Source organism: Lagopus muta, chromosome 7 (assembly GCF_023343835.1).
Source record: "Lagopus muta isolate bLagMut1 chromosome 7, bLagMut1 primary, whole genome shotgun sequence".
Lineage (NCBI taxonomy): Eukaryota > Metazoa > Chordata > Aves > Galliformes > Phasianidae > Lagopus > Lagopus muta.
The window spans coordinates 17,342,864-17,366,703 of NC_064439.1; the positions used below are offsets into that span (position 1 = coordinate 17,342,864).

Sequence of the window (23,840 nt, forward strand, 5' to 3'; positions counted from 1 at the left end):
TCAAATCATAACTTCAGTTTTTAGCATTGTCACAAATGTCAAAATACGTTGGCCACAGTGAAGAAATCATTCTCCACCAAATTATAATTTAATAAATATTTGCGATGTGTATTTTCCATTTCCTGTTCAAAATCCAGTAAATGCCCCAGCACATTTGTTTTTAAAACATTTTATCTCAATACTTGCACTTTCTGCCACAAGACCTACCTTACCTACATTATGAGTGTTGTGTACATATTAGAATAAGAGGCTTTATTACCAGATTAGGATTTCCTCTTTGTTCAATCTGCAGATACGCATAACTTTCAATTCAAACTGAACACATCTGCCAAAAACCTCATGCCATCAAGAATAGTCTCTCTTATGTACATGCAATGGAGAAAATAAAGAAATTATTTTTTGTGGTTAGTTGCTAGCCCAGCATGGCTTTTTTGTTTTTGGGTTGTTTTTTTTTTTGTTTTTTTTTTGTTTTTTTGTTTTGTTGTTTTGTTTTTGTTTTTTTGTTTTTTTGTGGCAAACATAATTCACTGGATCATTTCAGGCAGCATCAAGAAAACACTTGCAAGTAAGTTCAATTCACAAAGAAGTCTTTATTACTCTTCCATTCGTCTGTGTCCAGCTGTTGAATGTCACAGATTTGCTTATCCCCACAAATGGCTTCATTCATTTACAGGTTTCCCAGCAGAGACATAAATCGCAGAATCGGAAGGGACCAGCAAAAAGACAAAGAAGGCTGTATCACTTTCCATGGTTTTACTGCTACTCTTTCTTTCACATCACTCCTCTCAGCTGCAGTACTTGGATTTGGTGCCCATCTGCAGCATGAAGGACCTAGACAGGGAACATCATCCCCAGGTACATCTCCCAGCTACTCCAAAGTACTATGAACATTTCCTCTGTCATTAATTCCTACACAATTCCACACAAAGTTTTGGTTGCATGAAGCGAGACCTTTACACAGGTTATTTTATATAACAATTCATAAAGCATGCTTCACCTTTTCCCTCAAAGATGGATCCTTTCCTTTTGCTGTACATTAGGGTTGCAATGCTTAGTTATTCTATCTCAATAAGTAGTCATTGGCATTTTTCATTGGAAACAAAACTAAGAATATTAGGCAAACTACTATACTAGCAAATAGAAGAGGTCAAGGCTCATCCTCTGGCCTTGAGACTGAAGGACAAAGTCCAGCTTTCATCTCCTGCCATCTGGGATCAGTGCCCAGATGAGGCAGAGCTCTGGGTTGGATCCAAGCACTGCTGGGGAAACGTGCAAGTTGGCACATGCCAAAACTGTGCCAGGAACTGAACTAACAATCTGGTTATTAGCCCAGGCTTAGATCCTGGCATTAGTTAGATTATAAGTGTTGCCTTAAAGGCCTACAAAATCTATGGAATGCAATAAGAGCAAGTACACTTTTTGTAACCATTTTGTCATGCATCATCTTGATTAAAAGATTAAAATAGTTGCCTTGGAGACATTCTTCTAGGAAGTTTTACCATGTATGCTTGCAAATTCTCAGCTTCCACGCTGAAAATAACTAGTCATCTACATGGAGAAAGAAAGCCCCACTGACAGCATCTTAGAATAAGCTCAAGAGAAATGGAGAAAGCAAGGAAGACACGATTGGTGTGGCAGCAAGCAGGCATGGAGCAGCTGCATGACAGCTAGATGACGGTCTGCTGTCAGTCTGTATTAGTAGAAGAGGATGACGGGTGCAGGAATACCAGTAGCAACAGGCCAGGTGGGATCACAAGCAGTTTGCAGCCTACCCCATAAATGATTGCTTGCCACCTGTTAGTCAAGCTGTACTACTTGTTTGCTTCTTCCAAATTAAATCATAGAAAAATGATTAACAGAAAGTTAACATGGCATTACATTGGGGAAGAACTATAGCTGCTGACATTTCTGTTCTGAATGCTTGGATGTAAGTTTCAGAGTAACTTTTGATATTAATAATTATATCATTGTAATCATCTTACCCTTTTATTAGTATTTCATCTTACCTTCATTTTACTCAATTCTGGGCCAGCTGTTTTCAAATAAATGCCCTCTGGAAACTTACTACTATTCCATTGCTCTTTCGTATTGTTCTAGAAATCTGGTCTTTTTCTTCTTTCATCAGGCCCAAATCCATGTTATTTTTTCTGTAGAGCTAAGCAAGACACCAAAAAAAAGTTCTTTATAATGCTAAAAAGATCAAAACCCTGTCCAGTTTTTCCTCAGTTTAGGATATTTCAAAAACTTAAATCATGTTACTTTGCAAGATGAAAGTACAACAAACAGAATGTGTCTGCTCCCACCACTATTACTTTTGCCCTGTCTGTTCTTCTCTTGTATTAAAGCAAAGCATCCCACTACTTAGCAATTACAAGTTACAGAAAGAGGAGTCATCCAAAGAGTAAACAAGACTCCCACTGTAGCAGTTTATTTCTATAGTGATAAGCAAAACCACCTGGTAGGAAACAATTTGTCCAAGCAATAGCATCAGTATCAGTACTTAGGTTTATTAACTACCTTACCTCCCTAGCAGTCTCAAATCATCTAGCCTGTACAGAATGACTGTTATTTAAAAAAAAAAAAAAAAAAAAAAAAAAAAGGAAAAAAGAAAAAAACCACTAAGAAGGGAGAGCATTTAATATATATAATTTCATTACCCAACCATTTCTTGCCTTTTTATTTTAAAGGGAGAAGATATTTTTTTCTCTCAAAAAGTTTTAAATGGAGACATTAGAGAATCTTTCAGCCATCAAACCAAAGGCCACTATATCAACTTTTGTAGCAAGGACAGCACAGAGAATACCCATGAAACCTCATGCATGCACAATCAGATTTGTGTTGAAAACATACTTTCCATGCAGGAAACCCAGCAGCCTCTTGCTGATCCTCAGAGGTAACGGTTAGCTGGGGAAAACATATTTCAAGGTATGAAAAACTCAAGTGAATCACACTTTAGTAATCATGCAGGATGCATTTTGATACATGACAAAGCAACAGATAATGAAGAACTGTTAAGATGAAACTTCAGAAAAATACCAGATCTGGCTGAAAGACAGACAATCTAAAGCTTGTTTTTCATTTGTTTATCATTCTATTAAGTTAAAGAACTGTAGTGTTATTTCTGAACCTGTAATTACTGTCAGCAAGGTATTTTGACCTATGGTAAGAACTTGTTTGTGTGTGTATATATACATATCTGAGTGCATGCATGGATGCATTTGCACTGGATAAATGGCTTTAAAAGCCCAGATAAACGTCTTAGGACACATATTACTTACAGACTTTATTTTCAAAAGTGTAGGTGCCACAACATCAGCTACAAGGTGTGTCCCCAGCAGTAAGTTGGTATTTCAACTAAACTATTATTTTGATTTTTTTGGAACATAAAAGTCATTTGGCTTATTTCACTCATCTGCTACAACTTGTTTTTCACTTCTGCAAGCTCCCAGAAGCACAGACTGGTTTTGTTACCTGTTTACACAGTGCTTACCACAGTCTTTGTCAGGACCCACATATATGGTACAGTACCTAGCATACATAGGCATGTCATCTCTGATGAATTTGATGTCACATTTAGGCACACAACTAAACATCCCTGTAGGTCTTGAACGACTCCAACTGTATCTAAACTGAAATTTAAGAAAACTGTTCCCATGTAGATATCTTCTGTCCAGATCAAGCCTGCACCTTCTCTGGAAGATCTGAGATCCCTCAGATCTTAACTAACAAAATATTCTTCTAAAGTATAAGATCTTCAAGAACAGTGGTTTTAATAACATTTCTGGAAATATTACACCTCTGAGAATTGGATGATGCCCTTTTCCCCTCAGGTTTCCTCCAGGAAAGTGCCTGTGTTTTCTTGTTTCTCTTTCCCAGGACTTCTCAGGAATTTCTCTTACTAGTAAAACCTAATGAGATCATAAGTAGGAAGGCAGCCTTGCTTAAAGAACAGCAGACACTGTACTGCTCCATTCATAGAACATTCAGCTTAACAGTTGACATGCCCTGACCCTCTACAGAGCGATATATTTTTAAACAATACAGAATAGAAGGAAAAATGTCTTCTAAACCAACAGGATTAAGAACATGATAGGAAGATATTGAACTTTCCCAAGCCATGACTATCACATAAGGCAGAAGCATGAGATATTTAAACTCCATCTGGGCATTGTGCGACTGATGCTTTAGCAAGAAGAATTTATATGTTCATCCTCCCACGTAAACTTCAAGATTAACACGTAGATCTGTCTCTGAAGCTGATTGTTTTGTTTCAAAAAGAAAATTTGTGCCCTTCTCATAAGCTTAAGGTATTGTTGCCTGAGTAGTCCCTGTGAGACACTTTTGGAAGTGTCCACAGCAGATTTGCAGAGCAGAGCCTGGAAGCAGTCCCCACGGAGAACATCTCTTCTCTTGCATCACCTGGGTACAGCAGGACATATTGAAGTTCAAACTGCAATCATACTCTGTCCTGTGGTCCTATCCTCCCCACTGCAAGTGAACTTTTGTTCGAGGATTTTTTTTTTTTTTAAATAATAAACTGTTTGGAGAGAAATCCTTTATGTAATAACACAGTCATGATCTCTATTTTCTTTATCATTTAAGAAAATGTAAGAGTATAATCCTCGCCCAGTGACTTTTACCAGCATAGATAAACTCAAAACCCAGCAGACTTGACCAGGCTACAAGAGCAATGAATTAAGCTGTAGGTTTTTCAGATAGGGATCTTTGGGACAAGGATATAGGCATTAATTCTCACTTTAACTTCTAGTGTCCTGTGGACAGAATAACAACACATGAGCAAAAGCAAGAGAACAGAATACACAACTGTGATGTGTTCTTTGAAGATTTTCCATCTGTGCAACTTCATGGCAAAGCTATGTCCCTCCTTGTGTAGTTTTCATTTCTCTTTCAACCCAAGTGTCCACGATTCTTTGCACCTACATGCTTTTTATTAGGCAACAGGGCCAGTTCTGGAAGAACATCTTTGCACTTCAAGTCTGGAGAATTATGTATTATTTGACTTGCATCCTATTTGGACAGTCTGCTTCATATATGCTGGTCTAGGCCTAAAGTCCTCCAGACTTCAGTGCTAAAAGGAGTAAAAAAAAAAAAAAAAAAAGCCCAGATGCACCAATCATAACCCACAAATAATAGAAGAGAGATTGAAATAAAGCTGAGCTCTGTATTTCACATCTCTATTGCAGAACACAGGCTGTGTTCAAATGCCGATGACAAATGCACCAGACTGCTAACCTTGTGCCTCTCTTCAGTTATAACACCTACAGGCACTCTTTTGCTTTGGATGTGTTGCTACTTAAGCCTTTCTTATCCTTCCATTTGCATCAACTACCGTTCTGGACTCAGTAATGTCTATCTACTGTATCACTCAGTGTAAAACATTCCACTTCTCAAACACTAGTTGCATTGCCCTTCTCACATCAAATGAGATAGACATTCTCTTGTCATTTAATTTTTAGTTTTATGACTGCAAGAGCGTTTAGCAATTTTCTGCTGCTTCTAGTAAATAATTTGAAGAAAACAATCATGGACAAAACACAGAACAAAGAACTCAAGGAGGATAACTTCAGCCATTTATTGCTGCTACTAATTTTACTAACCTTCTTATCATAATTACTTATTGGCCTACTTACCCAGTTATCCTAACCTCACAGCCTTGACTTCCGCTGCACTTGGGATTCAGCGTTTAAAAAAAAGCTTAAGTCTGCTACTGACAGTAAGTGCAACCTAAAAATGGAACAGAGGAAGAGCAATCATTCAAATGATGTCATCCCAAAAAATGTCATTTCTTTGACAATAGTTCTTATCACTGTGAAAGTCCAAGGATGCACAGAATGGAGGAGGAACATCTTCCACAGACCAATTGCTACAGAAGGGAAAATTCCCAGGCCTTTCTTCAGCTTCTAAATAGGGCAGTGATGTTCAAAGCTAGTCGCAAGCTAAAGAAATTATTCTGAGTTCAGTTAGGTATGACAATCAGTTTGAACTGATCTGAGCAGTAACGGCTTTAAATTACATGATGATAGGTTCAGATGAGATGATAGGGATAAATTGTTCACTGTGAGAGTTGTGAGACACTGGCACAGAGAAGCTGCCCCATCCCTGCAAGTGTTCAAGGCCAGGTTGGATGGGGCTTTAGGCAACCTGATCTACCGGGCTGAGGGAGTGGAACCAGATGTCACAGCTGTGGAGATGGGTACAGTGAGTCTGGATTCATTCTGTGCAGGAATTTCTTTTCTTCTAAAATGAGTGCAGTGATACAGGCTGTTCAGAGCTGAAGGGGCAACTCCTGGAAAGACAAGGAATATATCTGGTAATGACTGATGGAGTCTAGAACCCTTAAAGTATTTTTTTGAACTGGCTCCAGGCTACCAAGAGTGCAAAACAATCAGTGGGGGTAGAGTTTTCTACCAAAACCATAGTACTGATAAATGAACCACTTTAGAGGATCACTGCAATGGGATGAAAGCTTCTTTTAGATTGTAGAACTGAATATTTAAAGTGTTGAATGCATATACCACCCATCCCTGTCAAAGGGCACAGCTGTATATTGCAAATGCGTTAGGTTTGTCCCAAGTCTTTGCAGTTCTAGAGGCCTGCAGTAATTACTTCACATGCACTGTTACAATGATAACCATTATCCATCCAATTATACATCACTGGAGGAGTGCAGATGTTTGGTCTTAATTATATGTATGAAAAGTTTAAAAACATTACAGGTAGAAGCACATTCTAGTATACCTTTCGACAAACTCACAGCTTTTAAGAGTCACAACATACACACGGCATTAACAGCATGCTATTCGTTAAGAGCGTGTTGCACTAATTGCAGCTCAGTTGAAAATAACTTCAAAAATGCTTTTCACATATAACCTATTTTCTGTTGTTGAACTAAACATTGCACTTATATACAGTTCACCACATCAGTTTTTGTTTGATTTTGTTTTTTCTTCAGTGTGCTGTAAAGCTTTGATTCTCCTCCTCTTTAACAGTACTGATATGTGCTCACAGTGTTTATAATTGATGCTCTGGGTATGTTTAGGAATTCTGGCACCAGCTCTGTCCCTCCCCATCAGCCCAAACTACATCTATTCATAAGGTTAGAAAGTGCACGCCCACATACATAGATCTTTGCAAATCAAGCAATGTAGCAGCTGAGATTTTCAGTGCCTTTTAATCTCAGTCATTAAAAGAGGCTTCTAATCTTTTAGTAAAGCTCTGTTCAAACTGTATTGTAATCTGTTGATCTCTCTAAGAAGCTACTGAATTCCTCCATCACAAGCATCCATTTGTAGTGACGTGACAAATTAAGGTGGTGTTTCTTTTCAAGGTTGGTACCCTTTTCTGACACACTAACTCAAGGCAGTGAACAAGGAAGGTTGAAGTTTAGCCAAAAGCACATTTGGCTCATATTGGCTTTTAACCTTGAGCTGGGCTTCTGTTTGGCTAAAACCTGTGAGGAATGGCAAAGAAGAATGAAACTGGAGAAACATCACAAACAACATAACTGTTACTTTCATTCCTATTCTTCGGGCGTCTGACCCTTCATTTATTCACAGGTTCAGCACTGTAAATATTAAGAGTTCTGAACGCTGGAGAAGTAATCGTTGAGTTATCATCGCAGCAAGATGTAGACACGTGTGATACTCATTTAAAGGAAAGCAGTTTTTCCTGCAGGTTTGAAGCAGTACAGGGTACCACATTATCTCAGCGTACATCTCCAGTGCTAGAACTGGAAGTCAAAGCCATACAGCAGAACTCACTTCACATTTTCTGTTATTAAAGGTATCTCTACTGAGAATTACTTATGCACATACTGCTGCAGAGAATAACACTATTTTCCTACAAAACTGTTTATCCAGTTATATAAGGGGAAAAAAATAGTCCATCTCATCTGTCAGTGTAATATACTACAGTTTTTAATCTCCTCATCTTTTTTTAAAGGCAGTGAAAAGATGCTGCAATACACAACTCATGGTTAGTGACAAATCTTGGAGGACATTTTTCCATCCCTAATCTTGTCTGGGATAGAGATGAAAGCAAATGAATGATATGAAATAGCCTGAGAAGAAGGAACTTGCTTTGCAAATTATTACTGTCAAAGAGCTGGCATCGCATTCTACCTTGGCCAAAGTACACACAGGTGAAAGCACAGCAAGTCTCTCTTTCTGGCCACAGTGAACTTCACTGAAAGAAATGTGTTTTTAACGATAAACTGTAAGTAGGACATTTTTACAGATGCTACTTGTGCCATACACATCATTCTGTTCAAATAAGAAACTAGCATTGCAATGTTATGCTAATTGAGGGATTTTAATTATTAGATATTTGAACATAAGGTATTTCTTTTGGCTTTTATAAGGACTCTTCATAGCATAACAATTACTAACTAGATCTACTGTGTGAGTTTAACCTTCAAATACTTACATTTGCATAAGTAAATGCTATCTTTTTCTCTTATTAAGATCTTCAGTATAGATGTTATACTTTAGTATACAAATAGTCACATGCACAAGTACCTACCCACAATCAAGCTCAAAACAAGTTTGCCAGAAAAGAGTTACAACGTAAAGAAAAACAGCAAAAGGAGCCCAGCAGAATAGAAAAACAGAAATGTCAAATGTTTCAATTGCATCTATCATGAATTAGCATCTACAAGCACAGAAAAGTAAGAAAAATAAACTATGTGTATTGAATCTACCATGACTCATAGCAGCTCTATTGTACTTTCTCCTGTTTATAAAGTACATTCGCTGTAGTTCATGGCACACTAATGCTGTGAGAAAATTGTTGCTCCCATCTCAGATACGCAGAAGTTGAGTAAAAGAGCAGTTGAATGGCTCTGCCATTTCAGAAATCTAACCTACAGTTCTCAGGCAGGGAGACAGACTTAAAGGGTGTATAGAATACAAGGTGACCCAAAGGCAGAGGAACTTGATGTCAAATGTGACTTTTTAAAAAGTAAAATAATACAGACATCACAAAACACTGTGCTTTCCAAGGTTTAAGAGGTAATAACAGGTACCATAGCCTGGCAGACTTCTATGCTTTGGGGCAAAAATGCCAACATGTAAGCAGGTTAAGCAACTACTCTGCTTATTTGGGTGCTTTACTCCCATGCTTGCAGCCAATCTGCAGCCTCTCATCCTTGGGGATGCTGGTGACTCCCTCAGTGCTGCCTTGTCCCCAGTGCCCACTGTTCTGACCCCTGGTGATGCAGGAGAAGCAGAACACCATGGTACAGCAGCCTCAGGTACAGCTCTGAGCAGCTCCTCGTGAGCTGAAGTTGTCTGGAACTAACGCATTTTAGAAAAAAAGAGAGGGAAGAAAGTACCAGGAATAGGGCATAGCTGTAGGTTGACAGAAGAATGGAAAGAGCAGAGCTGAAGATAATGCAGGAGAGAGTGATAGAAGCACGTGCTGGTGGGACAGTGACAGCATTGCATGGGATAATGGATGGTGTAAGCCAGTAGCCAGAGCTAAGAAACTCTTTGATGTGCACCCAGAGTCACATTTTGACCTTTAAAGCCTGTACACATCTAGGAGCTGGCAACTTCCTTCTAAGCCTTCAGAAGAAGAACAGAAAAAAAGAAGTGTAAATGTTTTACCTCACTGTTACTGCAGACCACCTCATTATTCTGTGTCAATGTTCAGAGCCACATGGCTCTGGCCTAGCACTCTGTTAGCAGGGGTAGTGTGGAACTCAGACTCCCAAGGGTTGGCAAAGCAGCTGACTTATTTCAGCCAGGGACCTGAACTGAGTTGTTTCAAGTAATTCCCTCTTTTTCTTCCACAGCAATTGCTGAGAAGTGAACTATTTATAACTGTTATACCATTTTCCTGTTTACAGCCACCACGGCTTTCTATTAAATGGCAATTTAGTCATACATGGGAGTTTTATAGGTCTGTAACACAGTGCCTTCAGTGCTCTCCTGGGGCTACAAACTCCTCATACAAACACGTTAGCATTGTAAGAATGCGCACAGAAGCACTGCAAGAAGTATGGGCAGCTTGAAATCTAGGTCCTAGGACCAACACCCTCTGCTGAAAGCCAGCCTGTGCTCCTGAGGCTGGAGCTGGACCTCACTGAAGAAACACAGGCCCTGCAGTCATGCTACACACCACACGCATCTGCACCAAGCCAGAGCTGCTCTTTCAGAAAAGGAATTGGATGAGAGATTTTGCTGAGATGAGCTCTCCACCAGCACAGCAGTAAAGAGTCCAAATAAGTTCCATGTTACATTCTCTTTTTCCCCTAACAAATTTAAGCTGGAAATTTACAGCCAAGCACGCAAGAAGCATCAGACTTTTATAACATCCTATTCATGTAATATTTCCTGCTGAGAATTCCCTTGCTACTTACCAACCTTAACACAGCTGTAAACACTTACAAAGTCTATAGTGGTGGAATTAATACTTCAGAAACTTACTGTTCACAAAGGCCCAGCTGTGTGCTCAGATTATGTCATAAATTTTGTGAAACTGGAAACAACACAAATCAAATCTCATCAGGTGTAAAATTTCTAAAATATACTTTGGGTTTGACTTCCATGTATGTATCCCATTCCTATGTAACTTCTGTGGGGGAAAAGGTAACACTTTGCAAATAGCCCATTCTTAATCCTTCTTGTGTGTATAGAAAATGCAATTTCTTTTTTCTTATCGAATTTTTACCTTCCTCATCCACAATCACTACAGACATCTGCACGAGGAAGGGAATTATACTTAAGAGCTGGCCTCATCACAGCTTCAGTTAAGGAAAAAAAAAAAAAAAAAGAAAGAAGATGACTGGTAGTTGAAATGTCCACGTTGATAACTGTTTGTTTCTTTGCTTGCTTTTTCTTGTCTTTAACCACCAAAGTACCTTTCCCCACTGTAAGGCACTTCTCTTTCCTTTTTCCTTCCAGTTTTTGATAGCATTCCCTGTCACTGAAAGCTACCCAATAATTTCAGCCCTATATGACAGGAATAAGTACAATAATGTTTATGAGCGAATTAAATGCATAACGGTGGCAGTAAATAGACTGAAACAAATATCCGAACAGCAGATAAATCTGGATCCAGACTTGCATTAGGTTTACAAAAAATTACATTCCACTGGAGATCTCAGGGTGATCAAATGTCAGTGGCATTTCCAGAGCTTTAAAATGCCTCCATAGCTATAAAAGTATTGGTGATAAATTTTAGAGTCTGCAGAAGAAATGTAAGCGTAGCTGGCTCAGAGCAGGTTTGAAGATCTTTGTATGAGATATGCTAACAGAGTTGTGAGAAAGACTGATTCCATGTAACTGTAGCATATAAACCCTTCTCCCTCACACCTCTTCCTGGATAGGAGTGGTACAGGACACCAAAGGAGCATCAGTGAGACACACCATGGCACAGATTTTCCTGCACAGTGATGGTACCTGCCTCATGTTTTATCTCCTCTATCAGCACCAGTGTGCAAGGGATTTGCTACAGCTGCTGCCTGGCAAAAGCCCAACCCAGAGAGCACTGAGATAAAGTGCAAGGCCTTGAGGAAGCACCCAAGGCCTTAGCAGAGATTAACTCAATCCCTTGTCTGAAGTAGAGCATCCGCTGTTGTAATGCTCACTTGCTCTCACGGCTAAAATCCAGTTGGCAGAACGACTGCAAACACTAACATAGCTGCTCTCTGGGATGACATGGCTCCTTACAAATACAACCTACCTGTAGCACATTGTCTTTCGTCACCTGATGATGAGCCTAACGCAATGCATCATGTAAGCTTCCAGACAACAAGGTCAAAAGACCCCTTCAAGCAGTTATTCACCCACTAAATAATGTTATGGAAATCAGAGTTTCAAAGGGCTATGTGTGGAGTGGTTTTGACATGCTGAGCTCCCCAGTCCTCAGTGGCACTGAGATGCCTGACAGAACCCAGAGACTAAGGCTCAACCTGGAAGAGCTCTGGTCAGATCAACACAATGAGGCTGTGGGGGACTCACAGCTGCATACATGTGGGCTGCTGATTAATCTTACATGCAATCAAAGCCTATTTCAGACACTTACTGTAACTTCAGGTTTGAGTATACAAATAATATTTGATGCAGTGTATAACCTGCATTGGTGCTGGTCATGCATGTCTGCTAAGCTTCTTAACTGAAATTAAAGTGACTTCTGTGACCCATACATAAAGCCTATGTGTCGGTATACTTCTGGCCACTGGTCAATGCAGAATGTGTTATTATTGTCAAACAGAGAAAGCTGATGTATGGATAAACCAGCACATCTCACTGCAGGAACCACGTTACCCCCTCACTACCAGCCTCATCTAACCTCATGCCAGGACTGTCAGAAATGAAAGAACACTTTATGTTACTGTATAATCAACAAGTATACCGATACACATAAGTATACTTATATAGAGAAGCTGACTGGAAAGATTAATGCATTAGTGAGGAATAATTAGAAATGAATGCAAAGCTTACCTGGGTCCTAGGCTCACAGAAAAAGGTCCAAGAGGAGCAATCTCCAGAGAGAAATCTTTCCTTAGTGGCAGTCAGCCCTTAAATGGGGTCTAGGAGAGGTGCAGCCAGGCTCCATCTCTTCTGATCACACAGGTGAATTGCCTTCACCTGTGCTCCAGGGCTGACTCATTGCTTGCCTCAGGTGATCAATCAGAGGTTCAGGTCATGATTCAACAGTTCCCATACAGCTGTGTGTTATGGATGACAATTGTGAGGACTCCTGAAAGAAAATACAACGGGAAAATATCTGGAATGTTGCTATAGAGGATAAAAATGATAGAGAATTACTGTAAGCCTGTCCAGCCATTTTAGACAACATTTTGCTGTAAAATATGACATTCTTTCATTTTTTTGCTGAAACAATTTCAGTGTGGCAACAAAATGCCTCAAAGAAGCAGTCCTAGGCTACCCCAGCTGTTTGCTTTGTGATATCAAAGTTCATAATGCTTTTCAGAATACCTATCTTAAGAAAATATATTCTTCAGTTTACCTAGCAGGGCCCACGTTTGTCTGTCTGTCCATTTTAAAATATGTTTGTTTCTCCAGCCAGAACTATATCAAGAGCCTCTACAAGGAGAGAAAACCTGCTATGGAACACCAGCTGAAAAGTGGAAATCTACCAGGAATCATAGGCACAAATGTTTTATACAAGTTGCTGTGAGTTTATACAAAAGGACAGCTATCTAATTGAGAAAGCATCCATAAATATTTACTTCCTGATAATGAAGATAAGCTGCATGCCAAAAATATAAAAAGTATTCCGTTCACTGCAAAGAGTGTGTGCACTGCTTCTCAAGTAAGTTCCAGCTGAGATTACACCCTTCTCATAGCATTCTGCAGTATAAAACATATAACATAAAACATCTGTTAGCCAAGGAAACTTCACTTCTGGGCATATTAATCAGAAGTAAAAGGTCTTATCCTACATTTACTCAACCTATCGGTTCAAATAGGATGCAGTTCAAATAGAATGGGCACAAACATTCATTACGTAAAGCTAAAGATTTCTTTTCCTTGATGATGGGAAATAAAGGAAAGGAAAAAACAATTTCTTCCTGGCTCCTAAAAGCAGAATATTGTTTTCATTTTCAATCTACCAGTCTCCTGAGTTTTCATTCTCAGTTTAGTAAAAACATAACTAACTCGTTGTGAGATAACATTTTTATTCTAACTAACAAACATGAGTGCATTAAAGGCTTCAGATCAGCAGTCACAGTGCTATGCAGGCTGACATAACCATCTTTCAGAGCAAAACAAGTCCTTTCACAATGGCTTCATTTTAGGCACTACCTTTCTCTCCAATTACATACAAGCAGCAAAACAGCTGTCAACTCATAAACTCATTCAGATGTCTTATTTAATTAGGTTTTATTGTACAGCAGAACTAGTTTCTGGGGTTAAATTTGGAAGGGTAAATGATCAGTGATAAACAACAAAATTAAAGAGATTGTAGGTAGGATTTGCAGGAGTCATATCAAATTATGAGGATAATTAATGAGACAATTTTATCATCACTCCTACCTTAAGCTACAGAAAGTAAGGTCAGCCCTGTGAGTAACTTGATCCAGTGGAGCTGAAATTTGCTAAGGAAACAAGTCGCATAAACACGTTCCTTAATTGCTTAGTCAAAGCTCAATCTCTAAGTCTAATGACAGATAGATAGAAAATGCATCGTATTGTTTATTTACAAAAGGAGTACATTTTGCTCACAGGCTCTTTCTGAAAAAAATAGCAAAAGAAGCTCTGCTGGAGTTCCAAAGATCCTGTTATTTCTTAACTTGAGCAGAGCATCAACGATGGGAAGAAGCATTGCTCTTAGCCACATTAGGTTAAAGGGACAGAGGTCACCAAGCTCCAGACCTCACCCAGAGATCTGAAACCATGTGTTTTCTTGCCCAGAAATGAATAGCCAAAATATGAAAATATAGAAATTTTGTGCAGGAATAATGCTGGGCTCTTGTACATGTGAAAAGAGTATGGTATAGATAATGAAATTAGTCCTATCCACTAATCCCAGCATAAGAGCAAAACCAGCCAGAAGAAACATTCAGATGCAGAAAATTTTGTATGCTCACAGGGAGTACTGAAATACACCTTCATGTACAAGTTACATTAATGTCACAGATGTATTTTTTACACATTTGGTGTGCTGGCAAAGTACAGCGAGACCCTCACACCCAGCACCTGGTGGTAGGCAACCTTTACACATCCTAGGAAGTTACTAAGCATAGGCAAGGATCCACTCAGCTTTCCAAGAGGAAACACTTTGCCTGAGATGAAGGACAGCAACATTTGAAAGGTCTTCCCCTTTCAACTTGCACTTTTCCATTTTGGAATGTTCCTTTTACATGCAAACCATTTCCATTCTTACAAACCTTGCTTTGTGTTACAGCACCTGTTCAAGACACAAGAAAATTACAACATGGCTAACCTTCCATGACAAAATGGCATCCTGCAACCTAAGGAATTCCTGACATGAAGCACTCAACCTGCCATCTAACTCCCACTTCTACTACAGAACACAAGTGAGGATGGCATCACCAAGTTGCTGCGCAGCCCAGAGAAGCACACTCCAGTTCACATTTGCTCAGTTTAGAATTAAAACATATTCTATCTCACTTAACCACACAACTGAACACTGGAAACCAAGATCTCCTTCTCACTTATTGCCAACAATATGAGCCTGTTTCCCACAGTCCCCAGACAGGTCTCAGGATTAGCTGGGTTATACAAGTGATTACCCAAGGTTAAAATAATCTGGTGCTGAAATTATGAGCAAGGGCAACATTTGTCCTTCCATAGATACTGAGTTTCCCTTACCACTGAGTAAGGGAAAACTTGCCTCTACTTGTGCTTTTGCTGGGAAAGTTTGTCTCAAATGGGGGATGGCAAACAACTTTGCCCACTTTTGGACCACTGTCACTAATAAAACACTCCTGCTCAGGCAAGATGCTTGCAGCTGGACTCTGTCTCTCAGCTGAATTAAAAACAGCAGCGTTACAAAAACAATTCAGTTTCCACATGCCTTAAGCACCTAACGTACTATTTATCCATTTTCTTCTGAAATCTACACAGTATGTACTGCAAGGCACTAAAGTACTTGTTACATGCTTCAACAATACATCCTTAATGGCTTTTAAAATCAGTTCAACAGTTTTAATTCCTGAAAGTCAAATGCGTGCCACTGACATCTGCAATGGCATCAAAACTTGTAGGAACCCTCTGGGAACTCATCCCAGAGTTCAGTGCTGTTCATTTTACTGCTACATTTTTGTTGATATTTTAACAGGATTTTTTTTTTTCTCACACAGTGAACACTTGGCAATGCCAATCCTTCTCCGCTCAGCTTACTCCATCAGTGCTCCTGAGCTTTGAGTATGTGCACAATTCACAGTACAGTTGAAACTAATAACTTTAAAAGACCTAAAGTAAAATCAGTGTTGTAGAAAAAGTATGAGATACTGACAACTTTGAACAAATTCATAGTATCCAACTCAAAGCTATCAGACTGGACGCAGTGTTTTTAACATGAAACACATCCCTGATACTCAGCAATGCTGTATCAGTACTTCTGTGCTAAGTCAGCTGAGCAGCTGTTTTCCTCATCAGCTCTCTCTCTTCCCCATGAACACAACCGTGTCTGCATCTTTGCCACATTCTCCCCCCAGAGTTCAGCCTTCCAGAGATTTAGTTAAGGTAAGGCACCAGTGGACCAACCTGCAAGACTCCTTCCTCCACCACTGTTTGACTTTTAAAGATAAAGCATGATTGTGTGTGAAAAAAAAATGGGGAAAATACACTCTGAATTTAAACCAGGACAGTTTTGGAAATGACATAAGTTTCTGATTTCCTCTTTGCATCACATAAGGCAAACATACATGCAGTCAGTCCTGCAGCTCATTATCAGAACACACGTGCTCAATTAAGACTGCAGCATCTCAGCTACTTATCTTTAATCCTAATTTTAAGCCAGCGCTCTCCTGTTTGTTTAAAGATGACCTTCTATTTTTAGAGACAGGCAAAGATTGGTATGCAAATACACACCATGCTATTTAACAGCTTATAAGGCATTTCACTTTTAAAAGGAAAGGCAAAAAGCTGTATTTCCTTATGATACGACCTCTATCCAAGTAACTGAGAGAAGTACAGAGGGAGGGCTAACCTAAAACAAGCCTGGGAACGGCTGCAGAATAAAAGTTACCAGACACAGTCCACAAAATGGCTTGGCTTGGCAAGGACCTTACTACCCACCCAGTCCCATCCCTCTGCCATAGGCAGGGCTGCCACTCATCAGCTTGAGCTGCCCTGGGCCCCATCCAATCTGACCTTGAATGTCTCCTGGGATGGGGCATCCACAGCTTCTTTGTGCAACATGAGACCCAGCAAACGCTTGCACTGCCCAGCAGGGCTCTGTTTCACCACAATCCATGGTACCATTCCCTGGTACAGACAAGAATCCCTCAGGGCTTTCTCAAGGGCAAATATTTATGCTAAGACCACTTGTAATTACAAGAGAATTGAAATACTTGTCATTAAGTGTTTGCTCTTCTTTCACACCTCCAGACCACCCATAATATCACTTGTTCACATTCATCAAATATTATGTCCCTGCTTCCCCCCCACTCACTGGGGAAAGTAAGGCAAAGAAGGTAACAGCTCTTGGGAATGAACTTCCAGTTCCTCATGCCAGGAGCAGAAAGGATAGAAAAAAAAAAGAGCACAAGTAAAATTATATTCTTTATTCATTCCATTTTAGCTGAGAATATTCCTATTATACAAATACTGTATAAATTCCAAAATCACAATATATTACAAAATAAAAAAGTACAAACTGCAGTACTTAATAAATATATCTAACAAGTTAATCAGAAAGTAGAAGAAACAGAATTTAGGTTGGAAACATTTAAATGTTTGACCCAGCAAACCATACAAATCTCAATTTAAATACTTTTTAAACGCAGAATACCATTCCTGATTTCTTATTTAGAAAATAACATCCAATGAATAAAATGTTGTGATCAGATAATGATTTGTTGGTGCAATACAAGCGCCAAAACAGAAGCAGGGCTCATACAAAAGACACCATAACCCCAGAAACAGGAACACAAACACCGAGGTGCAGCCAAGGCAATTACTGCCAAAGCGGTAGGCTATTATCTAGTCACAACATTCTATTGCAAGTTAATGTTCTGTTATTACAGATAAATAACATAAACGGCGCAGAGGGTGAGCCAACCAGGCAACGAGAGGCCAGTTTACTCAAAACAGTAATTAAATACAGAAGAGTCAATTGCTCCCCACGCGGTGCACATGGAGCTGCATTCCAGCCGGCTCAGAGGACCTGTTCTGCACTCGAGGCAGAGAAACCAACTGTTCTGAAAGCAGTCTTCTCCTACTTTGCCGCACTTGAACAAAAACTATTGTTTTGCAAAGAATACCCAAGTTTCTTTCACCAGTTTGGGAGGGTCGCTTGACATTGGCTTCATTTGGTAAAAATATAAGGTTTATGGGTAAAAAACACAGCAAAAAATAGCTGTTACATCATAAGCCTTATTTACAAAAATTGTTACAAATGTTTTTGGCTATGCAGCTCAAAGCCAGATACTAACATGAGATGTAAAAGACGGACGTAACAGTTTAAAAATGTGCAAAAAATACATTCTCATAGAAAATAGAGAAACGGTGAGGAGGGGAGACACAAACATACACAGAGAACCTGCTGGCAAATAATCCGAGGCTAAGTTTCTACAACAGAATACTACAAACACGCCTGGAATTATCCCCCACGATCTACCGCTCGTCTCAGTCCGGGGTGCTGCTGCTTCATTAAGGATTAAGGCATCACCATCACGGCCAGCGCACTTCCGTCCATCTGTCCCTGCAGCCCTGCTCCCGGGCAGCCTCACGAGCAGGCGTTCTGCTCGATGTACATCTTGGAGAGGGACACAGCCATGGACTTGGCCAGCTCCTCGTCCCGCCGGCGCTGCACCTGAGTCTGCCTGCACCAGGCCTCGTACTCGGGGTTGGGGCAGACGCGGTCCAGCACGGCGTCGTAGTGGCCGTTGCTCAGCCAGCTCAGCCAGATGCTGGGCCGCGTCGGGTCCTCGGGCCCCAAGTAGTGAACCATGGTGGAAACGGTGGGGCTCTCGGGCCGCCCGCCCGTCGTCAGGTGGATGTTGACGTTCAGCATCTGCCCCATGGCCAGCAGCTCGGGGTAGCCGGCCCAGGCGCCGTCCTGCGCGGCGGCGATGAGGAACTCCCCGACGTCGCCCTCGATGATGGGGCCGAAGTGGTCCAGGTGGTCGGCGATGTAATGCACCGTCTGCTCGCGGAGCTCGCCGTGCAGCCGCTGGTCCCCGTACACCGCCTTGCAGACGGCGCGGTACAGGCAGTTCCCGTCGGGGATGATGTGGAAGCGGAAGCGGCCCTTCTGCCGCAGGTACCGGTCTTGCTTTTCCACCTCGGCCAGGTACAGCGCCAGCTTCTCGCTGCGCTCCGCCCGCCGCGCCCCGGCCGCGCCGCCGCCCTCCTCGTCCTCCCCACCGCGCTCCGGCTGCGGGCCGGGCTGGCCGGCGGCGGCGGCCTGCAGCGCCTGGCAGTGCTCGCTGAGCCGTAGGCTGCGGTTGCTGGGCTCCTCGGCGCCGCTCTGCACGACGCCCTCCAGCCAGGCGCGGCCGTGCGGAGCGGGCTCGGGCCGGGGCAGCAGGCGGATGGGCACCACGCGCTCCAGCGGGCGGCGGCGGCTGACGGTGAGCTGCGCGCAGGAGCTGTACTGCGGGCCGGCGGCGGCGGCGGGGCCGCTCGGCATCACCTCTAGGCAGGAGGAGAAGGCGGGCATGGCGGCGGCGGCGGGGCCCCCCGGGCTCGGGCCGTCCTTGGCGGGGCTCTCGGCGGTCGGGCTGGGGCTCGGCCCTGCGGCGTCGCTCGCTGCGTCGGCAGAGGGGGGTCCCGGCGGCACGGAGACCTTGAAAACGGCCGCGGCGCTCGGAGGGGCCGTCCCGCCCGCGGGGTAGTGGGTGATCACGGAGCTGTAGAGCTGCATCCTCGGCTCCCCGCGGGCGGCGCTTTATAGGCGGCGCCGCCGGAGCCGGGGCGGGGAGCGGCAGCGGGGGCCGCGCCGGGGCTGCCGGAGAGGATGAGCCGCCCGGGTAAAAATAACCCGGGGCATCGCCCCCTCCCCGCCGCCCCTCCCCTGCCCCGCGCTGCCCGCTGGGCCCGGCGGCGCCCGCCGCAATTCCGACTGCGCCACAAGCGGCGCGGCCCCGCCGCCAGGTCCCGCCCCTCCGCGGGAGCGCGCGGCGAAGCGCTGAGGCGCTTCTGGAAGCTGCTGGGGGCGGGGCGGGGAGGCGCCGTGTTTACCTCGGGGCCCGCGCACGTTGGAATGCGGGGGGCGGGGTTGCGGTAGGCCACGCCCATCGGCGGGGGGACGCGCCGCGGTGAGCGGCTGTGGGAACGGTCGGAGTTCGGCTTAGGGAAATGTGGTACGAGTACATGTGTACATAAAACTACGATATAAGTCACCAGTTAATAATTGGAGAGGAGAGATTTAAAATACATTCCCAAAGATCATGGGCAATTGGTTTATTGATGTCGGTGGCACCTTAAATCAGCACGTGTCTTTTTGCCTTAGCTGTGATATAAATAAAGTCGCATCTCACCCGTCAGACATGAGCAGTGACACTATCTGCACACACTGGCTGTGATTACGTTATGGCAGGCATGTTGAGTAAGAAGTCCCACTTCATGCTGGGTTAACACAGGCATTCAGTCTTACCAGAATGGAAAAGTGGATATTGTGTTTAAACTTCAAAGATGTATAGGGAAAAATAATAGATTTCAGAATAAACCTAGGGATGAAAGGTTTTAGCTTCAGTTCTGCAATCCAACCAGAAGAAAGGAGAAAAAGAGCGGGTGTGGTGGTGAGTAACCAACTCCTTTTTTATCTTCTCATCATTTATTTTCCCTTGTTCTTGTATTACGCCAAAGAAAAGACATAACTGATCTCTTGCAGCAGACTACTATGTTAAAAAGAACTGCTTCTCTGGATACATGTTCAGGGAACTGAGCTCTATCCCCAGTCTCTGCAGCTGGTTCCTTGGCTACCAGCAATACAACACAGTGCCATTCTCTTCCATGTTTTGATCTCTTTGATACCTTGGCTAACCCATGTGTGGAATGAAAAACACTGAAATTCTCAATACTAAAAACTGTGGGTACCTAAGGGAACAGTTTTCACATTTGCTTTCCTTCTTCATTTTGAATAAAATACAGCATCTAATTCCATGCATTAATGGGAATATTTCAATTGAAATGTAAAGAGTCAATACGAATCCAAAATTATTGCCTCCAAAGTTGAAGTGTAAGAGGTACATCAGATATGAATCGGGCTCTACGGTCCTGATTATCCACCACAGCCAGAAAGCTGATACCTGTAGAACAAATGGTGATGTGCGTTAGCCAGGAGCATTTCTGGCAGCCTGTTAACAGGAGGATAAAGTATTACAACTGCTCTGAAATTACAGAGTGACTCTCATGTGTCAGAATGTTCAGAACTTTGTTTTAAATATAGTTTATGAGATCAGTCGGTGAATCTTTATTTCTGGACAAATCATTTCTTAGAGAGTAAAATATACCAATCAAGTGGTGCTAAATTGAAATACTCTTCAAGCAAAGGCTTGGGGCAAAAGAAAAATTCCTGCTTGGTTTTACTTGTTAATCAAAACCTTACAAGGTACATTTCCAAGATGAGATGCATTCTAGTATATTCACAGGTGATCTAATGTAAAATCACTGGAAGCTGTCCCTTCCCAGAGGGTTTAAAATGTGCCAATAGCTGTTGTGACCTTTGTCATTATAAAAACGATGTACGTTACTTTATTCTCACCAGCTCTTTTGCATACTTTTTTTTTTTTTCAGTTTAAAAAAAAAAAAAAAAACAAAGATCTGTATATTTTTGCTTAGTGAATTGTTCTGCCTGCAAGTAAATGTCAGAGGTTTATACTGGGTGGTGGGTTTGAAGTCTGAAATAGTCTGGTAACAGGAGGAGGGAGTATAGAGGAAAGAGGCAGCTCTTTCTGTTAGAGAATAGTAAATGGATCCAGCAGAATAAGAGCATTTCTGTTAAAAACGAGTGCTGCTCTTTGAATACTTAATGCCACAATTTTCTTTCTACTAGGATGTTACAGAAACTCCCAGTAATGACTGTTTTGTCCCTCCAAAACCACTGGTTATTTGGAACAGCAGTACAATAACGGATGGGCAGCTGTGTTATTCTGATTATTAGTATTATTAGTATTTGAGAAAAGAAAGAGATTCACTACGTATTCCCAGATTTCCATTGTGTTAGTATTTCAATGCTGTGCTTCAAGATATTTTGGAGGGGGAAAAAGGTTATTTATAGCTGAACAAAAATCCAAGGAGCATCCTGAAATGCACATTAACTACACTTGCAGCTTTTGGTACAGTTACCAGATCATTCTACAAACAGGTATCAGTAACATCATTCCCATGTTTTCACTTAAAATATACGTAACCTTCTTAGTACTGTTAAAATACAATCAAAATCTGTTACTAGGTAACTGAGCAACATAACAAACAGTTCTGCCATTGTATGAGAGTTAATTGCATATTGCTTTTAACATACTAATTACCTCCCATGTGAAGGAAATAGAAAGAAAAGTTCACCTCAGCATATTTTACCTGTGTTATTAAATACTGACAATGTAACATGGCTAACATTTTCTGTGGCTGAGCATCTAGAGTTAGTCACACACATTTGGCCTGGGTGGAATCCAATATTTCTAGAAATCAACAACAAAAATCCCATTGTACCTCTGCAGCATGAGCATTTCATGGCTAGTTTTCAGCTTTCATTGTAGGAGTTGCCAACAGTCAGCACTTACCTGAAAGGTCATTCGGTCATCTGTTTGCAATAATAGTAATATCTTAACCCATGCTTTGATCCAAGATCACTAGGTGAAGAAAAGGGTGGAAATAGAAAGGAATGATCAAGTCCTATGAATAAATTCTTGCGAATATTAAATTTCAGGGAAGAATTTGAATTTCCTTAATACAAGACCATCTGTAAAAGGAAGGAGCATATTGTGCTTTTGGTGCCTTTTGCTGCCAGGAGGTGCTTATTTGCTCTGAGTTGCATGTAGAGCAGCCACTGGGGAAAAACTGATCTTTGCTTTACAGCATATAAAAACTGGCTAAAACACAATGCACAGATGGATTGCTTCCATAAATTCCTGTTTTGCCATTTCTGTCACTTCTGCCTGCATACTCTGTCACGTGGGCATTAGAAGGCCTCGCAGAGCAAGCAGAACGTACTATGGAGATGACTTTCACTGTCTTCTGTAATGTTCCCAGGCTTCTGGTTCATTCAGTGTAGGCAAATGTAAACATTTTGCTAATGCAGAATAGATCTTAAAGCAATCCCTGTGGTAACAAAGCATAAGCATCTCTTGAGGTTAAAATTTCTCCTGACATAATCATTACCACTGGTTACACTGCACATTCCAGGAATGGTTTAGATTGTTTACAAGGCAAACCACAAGCATAGAAACAGCTGTGAAAAAACAGTGGCATTCAGTGACGTAAAACTGGATGCCTAAGAGTGTAACTACTTCTAACTTTAACGAACAAATTAATTACATCAGCAGGATCATTTATTAGTGAAGAAGGAGAGAGAAGGTAGCTGAAGTGACGTATTGAATGACACTGAATAAGCATTTCCACAGCTTTTTATTTATGCTGATGTATCTGTACTTCAGCCAAAGACATTTTCTGTCTGAAGTATTTCATGAATTGATAGCTCTTTGTACATAATTGGATGATGGAATTTATTTTATTTTTTAAAATAATTTTTTAAATTATTTTTTTTTTAATTTTTAATTAATTTTTTTTAATTTTTTAAAATAATTTTTAAAATAAAAGTAGTATACCAAGGGAAAAAATAGAAAAATCAAAATGTCTGTGTGTGTATAATGGATACATACCAAGGATCTTTCAGTGCTAGGAAGGAACATCATAGAATGGCTTGGGCTGGATGGGCCCAAGGCTCATCAAGTTCCACCCCCCTGCCACAGGCAGGGCCACCAACCTCCAGATCTGGCACTAGACCAGGCTGCCCAGGGCCCCATCCAACCTGTTCTTGAACACCTCCAGGGATGGAGCATCCACAGTCTCTCTGGGCAGCCTGTTCCAGCACTCACCACTGTGAAGAACTTCACCCTGGCATCCAAAGAAATATTAGCTGGGGAAAAAAAAAAAAAAAAAAAAAAAAAAAAAACCAACAACAAAAAACTTCTTGAATCATCTATCTTCTCTTTT

The 23,840-nt window shown here is 41.5% G+C and overlaps 1 protein-coding gene and 1 long non-coding RNA gene across 2 annotated transcripts; both read right to left on the reverse strand.

Annotated features, from left to right (window-relative positions):
* Positions 1-570: 570 nt before the first annotated feature.
* Positions 571-12,542, reverse strand: LOC125695896 (uncharacterized). Its single transcript, XR_007378082.1, has 5 exons — positions 12,468-12,542; positions 5,652-5,745; positions 2,851-2,904; positions 2,007-2,155; positions 571-831 (listed from the first exon to the last, which is right to left on the reverse strand). It is a non-coding gene; the product is annotated as an uncharacterized LOC125695896 (long non-coding RNA).
* A 4,688-nt stretch (positions 12,543-17,230) lies between these two features.
* On the reverse strand, positions 17,231-19,775 carry OTUD1 (OTU deubiquitinase 1). Its single transcript, XM_048951161.1, has one exon. It carries the CDS (start codon positions 19,546-19,548, stop codon positions 18,409-18,411), a length of 1,140 nt encoding a protein of 379 aa, XP_048807118.1. The 5' UTR covers positions 19,549-19,775; the 3' UTR covers positions 17,231-18,408.
* Between the last annotated feature and the right edge of the window lie 4,065 nt (positions 19,776-23,840).

What these genes read in the sequence shown, in the direction of transcription:
- OTUD1 (XM_048951161.1), bottom strand. Translation starts at nt 19,548, where the DNA reads ATGCAGCTCTACAGCTCCGTGATCACCCACTACCCCGCGGGCGGGACG.